This window comes from Tachysurus fulvidraco, chromosome 16 (assembly GCF_022655615.1).
Source record: "Tachysurus fulvidraco isolate hzauxx_2018 chromosome 16, HZAU_PFXX_2.0, whole genome shotgun sequence".
Taxonomy (NCBI): Eukaryota; Metazoa; Chordata; class Actinopteri; order Siluriformes; family Bagridae; genus Tachysurus; species Tachysurus fulvidraco.
In genome coordinates this window covers 21,804,499-21,812,666 of record NC_062533.1, presented here as the reverse complement: position 1 = coordinate 21,812,666, position 8,168 = coordinate 21,804,499, and the positions used below count along the sequence as shown (strand labels likewise).

Below are 8,168 nucleotides of genomic sequence, written 5' to 3'. Positions count from 1 at the left end.
TCTACCGCTTATCCGGGGCCTGGTCGCGGGGGCAGCAGTCTAAGCAGGGATGCCCAGACTTCCCTCTCCCCAGACACTTTCTCCAGCTCTTCCGGGGGAATACCGAGGCGTTCCCAGGCCAGCCGAGAGACATAGTCCCTCCAGCGTGTCCTAGGTCTTCCCCGTGGCCTCCTCCTGGTTGGACATGCCCGGAACACCTCCCCAGGGAGGCTTCCAGGAGGCATCCGAAACAGATGCCCGAGCCACCTCAGCTGACCCCTCTCAATGTGGAGGAGCAACGGCTCTACTCTGAGCTCCTCCCGAGTGACTGAGCTCCTCACCCTATCTCTAAGGGTGCGCCCAGCCACCCTGCGGAGGAAACTCATTTCAGCCGCCTGTATCCGGGATCTTGTCCTTTCAGTCATGACCCAAAGCTCATGACCATAGGTGAGGGTAGGAAAGTAGATCGACTGGTAAATAGAAAGCTTCGCCTTGCGGCTCAGCTCTTTCTTCACCACAACAGATCGGTATATCGACCACATCACTGCAGAAGATACACCGATCCGCCTGTCGATCTCCCGCTCCATCCTTCCCTCACTCGTGAACAGGACCCCAAGATACTTAAACTCCTCCACTCGAGGCAGGAACTCTCCACCAACCTGAAGAGGGCAAGCCACCCTTTTCCGGCTGAGAACCATGGCCTCGGACTTGGAGGTGCTGATTCTAATTCCCGCCGCTTCACACTCGGCTGCAAACCATCCCAGTGCATGCTGAAGGTCCTGATTTGAAGAAGCCAACAGGACAACATCATCTGCAAAAAGCAGAGACGAAATCCTGTGGTCCCCAAACCTGACTCCCTCCAGCCCCCGACTGCGCCTAGAAATCCTGTCCATATAAATAATGAACAGGACCGGTGACAAAGGGCAGCCCTTTGTCCAACATGCACCGGGAACAAGTCTGACTTACTGCCGGCAATGCGAACCAAACTCCTGCTCCGGTCATATAGGGACCGGACAGCCCTTAACAGAGGGCCCCGGACCCCATACTCCCAGAGCACCCCCCACAGGTCATCACGAGGGACACAGTCAAATGCCTTCTCCAGATCCACAAAACACATGTGGACTGGTTGGGCAAACTCCCATGAACCCTCCAGCAACCTGGCGAGGGTATAGAGATGGTCCAGTGTTCCACGACCAGGACGAAACCCGCATTGTTCCTCCTAAATCCAAGGTTCGACTATCGGCCGAATTCTCCTCTCCAGTACCCTGGCATAGACTTTTCCGGGGAGGCTGAGGAGTGTGATCCCCTATAGTTGGAACACACCCTCCGGTCCCCCTTCTTAAACAGAGGGACCACCACCCCAGTCTGCCAGTCCAGAGGCACTGTCCCCAACCGCCACGCGATGTTGCAGAGGCGTGTCAGCCAAGACAGCCCCACAACATCCAGAGACTTAAGGTACTCAGGGCGGATCTCATCCACCCCCGGTGCCTTGCCACTGAGGAGCTTCTCAACTACCTCAGTGACCTCAGCTTTGGGGATCGACGAGTCCACAACCGAGCCCTCCACCTCTGCTTCCTCAATGGAAGACATGTTGGTGGGGTTGAGGAGATCCTCGAAGTACTCCTTCCACCGTCCGAGGATGTCACCAGTCGAAGTCAGCAGATTCCCACTCCCACTGTAAACAGTGTGAGCAGGGCACTGCTTCCCCCTCCTGAGACGCCAGACGGTTTGCCAGAATTTCTTCGAGGCCAACCGATAGTCCTTCTCCATGGCCTCACCAAACTCCTCCCAGACCCGAGTTTTTGCCTCTGCAAGCACCCGGGCTGAAGCTCGCTTGGCCCTCCGGTAACTATCAGCTGCCTCCGGAGTCCCCCGAGCCAACCAGGCTCGATAGGACTCCTTCTTCAGCTTGACGGCATCGCTTACTTCCGGGGTCCACCACCGGGTTCGGGGATTGCCGCCACGACAGGCACCGGAGACCTTACTGCCACAGCTCCGTGCGGCTGCATCGACAATGGAGGTGGAGAACATGGTCCACTCGGACTCAATGTCTCCAACCTCCCTCGGGATCTGGTTGAAGCTCTGCCGGAGGTGAGAGTTGAAGATCTCTCTGACAGGAGACTCTGCCAAACGTTCCCAGCGGACCCTCACAGTACGTTTGGGTCTGCCAAGTCTGTCCAACTTCCTCCCCTGCCATCAGACCCAACTCACCACCAGGTGGTGATCAGTTGACAGCTCCGCCCCTCTCTTTACCCGAGTGTCCAAGACATACGGCCGGAGGTCAGATGAAACAACCACAAAGTCGATCATCGACTTCCGACTTAGGGTGTCCTGGTGCCATGTGTACTGATGGACACCCTTATGCTTGAACATGGTGTTTGTTATGGACAAACTGTGACTAGCACAGAAGTCCAATAACAGAACACCACCCGGGTTCAGTTCGGGGGGGGCGTTCCTCCCAATCACGCCCCTCCAGGTGTCACTGTTGCTGCCCATGTGAGCGTTGAAGTCCCCCAGTAGAACGACGGAGTCCCCAGTCGAGGCACTTTCTAGCACCCCTCCCAGAGACGCCAAGAAGGTCGGGTACTCTACACTGCCATTTGGCCCATAAGCACAAATAACAGTGAGAGATCTCTCCCCGACCCGAAGGCGCAGGGAAACGACCCTCTCGTTCACTGGGGTGAACTCCAACACATGGCTGCTGAGCTGGGGGGCTATGAGCAAGCCCACACCAGCCTGCCGCCTCTCACCGCAACTTCAGAGTAGTAGAAAGTCCAGCCTCTCTCGAGGAGTTGGGTTCCAGAGCCCAAGCTGTGCGTGGAGGCGAGCCCAACTATCTCTAGTCGGTATCTCTCAACCTCCCGCACCAGCTCAGGCTCCTTCCTCCCCAGCGAGGTGACATTCCATGTCCCTAGAGTCAGATTCCGTGTCCGGAGATTGGGTCGCCGAGGCTCCCGCCTTCGACTGCCACCCAATCCACATTGCACCAGCCTCTTACGGTTAAAAGCAATATACAAATAAAATTGATTTGAAACGGGTTAGGCGGCACGGTGACTTAGTGGTTAGCACGTTCACCTCACACCTCCGCCTTGTGTGTGTGGAGTTTGCATGTTCTCCCGGTGCCTCGGGGGTTTCCTCCGGTCCAAAGACATGCATGGTAGGTTGATTGGCATCTCTGGAAAATTGTCCGTAGTGTGTGAGTGTGTGAGTGAATGAGAGTGTGTGTGTGTGCCCTGTGATGGGTTGGCACTCCGTCCAGGGTGTATCCTGCCTCGATGCCCGATGACACCTGAGATAGGCACAGGCTCCCCGTGACCCGGGAAGTTCGGATAAGTGGTAGATAATGAATGAATAAATGAATGAAACGGGTTAGTATAAGAAGCCACACCTGATTGTGTGTACAGTAAGACTGCTGACTCCTGCGGCTGGACTCTGTTTTTTCGGCATTAATTAGATTGAAGCTTGAAGATTTGTCAGATTAGACAAAATACAGAAAAACTCTACACTCTTATTTATCTTGCATTTTTAATAAAAACGTCTAAATAAAACACAATCATCTTCAAGATCTTAATAAATATCAGATAAATTATTATATAGCAATCAGAATATAAAGAAAACAACCTTTTTATTTTTTTAAAGGTTTACTTAAAGCTTTTCTTCAGGAGAATTCCGAAAGTGATCTTTACAATTTACAGTTTAGATAAAATGAACAAAGAACTGGAACAAAATGCTGTAAAGGAATCTTTACTATAAATTACAATCAGATGTTTGGTGAAAATTCCACGACACATTTACATTGATTTTTATACAGGATAATAAAGTTTAGTGTTAAATAAGTTGCAAAATCATATAAATAAAAACCAAATGAACATTTAAATTTAAAAATATGCCTTATATATTTTATACTAAAAACCTAAAAAGATCTTAACTCTCATGTTACAGTAAGTACATTACATTAATCAGAGGTTAATGTTAATGTTTTTAATCCATTTCAGTCCGCATTTACTTTTTGAAAAATTAAATTAATAATTAAAAAGAGAAATGAGAATCTAATCAGACTTAAGTCACAATTTTGTTTACAACTGACCAGTCGCATGTATTTACTCCTCTCAAATCACTCCTACGGTTAAAATAATGGTTTCCATTCATTACATTTGAAACATTTCTCTGCAGATAGTCTCTTACAGGAATACTCAGTTACCATCCACAGGGAACAAAGGCTCAATGATTGGTTTGATTAAAAAAAAAAAAAAGACATAAATCACATCTCAGCCCAACTGAACACCGAGTGATGTGTAAGACAATGCTCTCCACCTCCACAACACCAAATTACTAAAGACCTTTTTAATAAGGGATAGTCAAACTTTAGCCCAGTGGATTAAGCAGGAGTTGCACCTGACTGTGTAAAACCTCGTCTGGGTCTCTAGTCACCTATGAAGTCTGCCTCCTTAAATGAAAGCCTGCACACTAGTTTTTCAGATAGAACTGAAGATGAATTTTTAGAAGAGAAAATTGCCATTGATTCAGTACAGTTTCAGTGTGAAGCCGAACCAAATGATCTGCAGATGTTTCAGAGGCTTGACCATGCAGTGACACGTATTACATACATTTATTATGTGTCTCTGCTCTAGATTATGTTATTGTGTGGTAAGTAATTGTGAGGGCCGTATCCCAAACATCTTCATCTTCCCTACACAGAGCACACTACAGTAAATATATATATATATATATATATATATATATATATATATATATATATATATATATATATATATATATATATAGTTTACAGTTCACTTAACTAAGATTAAGAAATTTTTCACAGATGTTTCTGACGACACCCTGCTGTGTGGCATTACTGTGTTTATCAGTATTATTTTCCTTGATTCTGGTTCCCGATCTGCTTTGGACACCATTTTGTAACTGGCTGGGGTTTGTGTTGGATTTCTCCAGCACAGAAATGGTCCTGTTGTTGGGTAATGTTGTCTGTGCTGAGATGCAGTAATCACTATTCCCCTTCATGTTCTGTAGATTAGTCCAGCCAAAGCCAACCAATTTCTGATCCAGAGACCCAGAGCGCTGAATGCGAGATGTTTTGCTGTCTAGTCTGCAGCCTGGAGTGAGTGAGTTTGCACCAGAAGTGGATGGTGTGAGAGAAGCGCACTCCAGAGAAGTGTATATAGAACGCAGCTTGCTTACATTGGGCCAAGGAAATCCCTCGACTGGCACGGGGCTTTTCAAGTGTGAAGGTTCTGGTGATAAAACTGTCACATTACTGGAGGAGGATGAATGCGTAGGTCGTACGTCTTGTGTTGTCTGAACACATGCTGTCAGTGACAGTGCCAGGTTTGGTTTTCCTGTAAAATAAAATTAAAACAGTTTAATCAACATCAGGCACAGAGTGTAATTATTACATCATCACTAGGAGTCAAACTAATGTTAAGTAATATTCCTGCTCGTCCTACTATAAAATGCTGAAAACCACTAGTATTGGTAATAAGACTGTATTTGTTTTTTTACATAATGTAATGCTAATGGTTCATTCGTTTGTTTACGATGTTTCTATTGATTTACGAACATATTTGCTCATTTCCCAGTTTGTACAAATAAAACAGAAGATACAGGGTAGATCTCCAGTGATCTAATGCTGTGTGCTCCTCTAAGCATAGAGATGTTCCAGTGTAGATATTAACAGTCTAGGTATTAACAGTAATTTTATCTTCTTCTGTTTTACGTAATCTTTAATGACCACGTTTCCTTGTTTACTTGCTGAACAGAACCTTCTACCAATCTGAATGACGTCACTGACATTTTGCTGTCATATTCGATTTTAAATGACTGACCATCAAAATGTTTAAATTTGTTTAAATTACTATATTTTAAAGTTCTGTTTTATGATAATGGAAATATATGTAATGTAAAAATATTCTGACAAATCTTTTTAATAGAAGAATTTCAAATACACTCTCTTAACAAATACCACTTGATCCTATAATAGTACCATTTTATGAATTTGAAGGGAAGCTGTGATAGATATGATAGATATTATTTACTCATATATTGTGTCACATTATCCAAACACCAATCTCTGTGTTGCAAAGCCAAGATTTATGATGTTCTTCTAAAATAGATTATAACAACTGAATAATTTACATAGTACATAATAATACAAAAATGCACCTATATCAGATACACACATACATATACACATAATGAATGTCTGCACACCTATAAAAAGGTTTTTGTGATAAAAATTGATCAATTATCCATCCATCCATTTTCTTCTACTTATCTGTGTCTAGGTCACAGGGGCATCAGTTAATGCAGAGATGCCCAGCATTCCCTCTCCCTAGTCAATTCCCTCAGCTCCTCTTTAGGATTCACAAATTCCAAGATGTGTAATATCTTTTGCTAGAAGCAGTATCTCATTCCCAACATGCTCAATAAAGCAAACATAACCACATCATCTGCAAACAACAAAGATGCAATCCTGAGAGCAATGAAGCAGATGCACCGGTCATCCTCTGTTCCATGGCTGCATCTAGAGCTTCTGTCTAGAAAATTATAAATAAAATCTGTGACAGCAGATCCCCAGTCCCTAGCAAACCTGACAGATCCCCAGTCCCTAGCAGCCCTGACAGCAGATCCCCAGTCCCTAGCAGCCCTGACAGCAGATCCCCAGTCCCTAGCAGCCCTGACAGCAGATCCCCAGTCCCTAGCAGCCCTGACAGCAGATCCCCAGTCCCTAGCAGCCCTGACAGCAGATCCCCAGTCCCTAGCAGCCCTGGAAAATCCCCAGTCAGGAAATAATCCACATTGCTGAGTAGTGAGCTGGAACAAACCCTCTAATCCCCCTTCTTAAAGACAGGGACCACAGCTCCAATCTGCTCTGCAGTGTTGAAAAGGTTTCTCAGGTAAGACATCTCAGGGAAAATTTCATTCACCCCAGTAGCCCAGGCACTAAGATACTTATGTTTGATCCTGGTATTCAATATGAACAAAACTTTATTAGCACAGAAATACCACAGGTTTCGAAAGAGTGGGCTCTTCTCTTTTTTTCATTAGTTACTATGAATTGCTCTCAAATAGGACCAGTTTCTTAAGAAGTCTAGAACATAGCTATTAGGATCAGTGAGGATCAAAACCCTCACAATAAGGTGGCAATTCCTGAAAGAGAAGATATTTCATGTCAGAACTCTCTCCACTCTCAAAGCACCATACGAAGAGAACTCTCCAGAATGTATAAAAGGACAAGAAGAACCTTACCATGGAAGCTGCCAGGAGAGCTACAGCAGCATTACAGATACAGCAGCTGCTATCTCTTGTATTCTTCACATGACTGGGAAGCTCCTTCTCACAAAAAAACATCAAGCTTAACTAAATCACCCCAAAGCATGCACCAAAATGTGTTCTGGTTTGATGAGACGCCAAACTCCAAAATGTTTAATAATTACATCATTCCAAAAGAATTGGAGTAAAAATAGCACATGAACAAAAGCGCCCCGTCCCCATGGTGCAGCATGGTGGTCGTAGCACTGAGCTTTAATGCTGCTTTTCAAGCTGAAGAGAATCACGAACTGCAATTACAAGTTGATTTTAGTGTAAAATGTTGAGGTGTCCAGTAGTGACAGTGACCCTGACCTCAGATCCATGGAGTTACATTAATACCATAAAAGACTGAGTGGTTTAAGGTGCTTTAATACAGTTCAGGGGTGTGTAAACTTACTTCCGTGGTTTTCCTACAAAGATTTGTTTTGCACTTATTTTGAGAAGTACAGTGTTATACCACGTGTTCACCAGAGGTCACAGTGAGGTCACAAACAATAACATTATACAGTATTAGATAGAATAAAGTTCACATGTATCCACAACAGTCTTGTCCTCACAACATATATACGTGATTGCATTATAATGTTATGATATTATTATAATACGAACCTTTGAGGCTTTTTTTGGTCTCTTCGTCTGTTTTCGACGGTATATTTATTGGATGATCTTTATATATGGTCGTCTCTGAGGTCTGTTTCCTGGTCTGATTAATCATCGCTCTGCTCTGTGAGTGCTGGTTGAACTTCTCTGTCAGGCTGAAGACACGTACATCTCTTGTCTGCTTGTCCTTTTCATCTTCTTTACCCTTAAGACAAAATAATTTATTTTTTTCAGTTAAAAATCAAGTGTAAAACACACAC

At 44.8% G+C, this 8,168-nt stretch overlaps 1 protein-coding gene across 5 annotated transcripts in view; it reads right to left on the bottom strand.

Annotated features, from left to right (window-relative positions):
* Positions 1-3,707: 3,707 nt before the first annotated feature.
* The window catches only part of LOC113638744 (pleckstrin homology domain-containing family G member 3), a 42,751-nt gene continuing 38,290 nt past the window's right edge, over positions 3,708-8,168 (bottom strand). For all 5 annotated transcript variants that reach the window (XM_047801760.1, XM_047801762.1, XM_047801763.1 and 2 more), the window contains 2 exons: positions 7,918-8,113; positions 3,708-5,336 (listed from right to left, as the gene is read on the bottom strand). In XM_047801760.1, the coding sequence (XP_047657716.1) occupies positions 4,777-5,336; positions 7,918-8,113 (756 nt within the window). In that variant the 3' untranslated portion in view covers positions 3,708-4,776. The remainder of the gene's footprint in view (positions 5,337-7,917; positions 8,114-8,168) is intronic.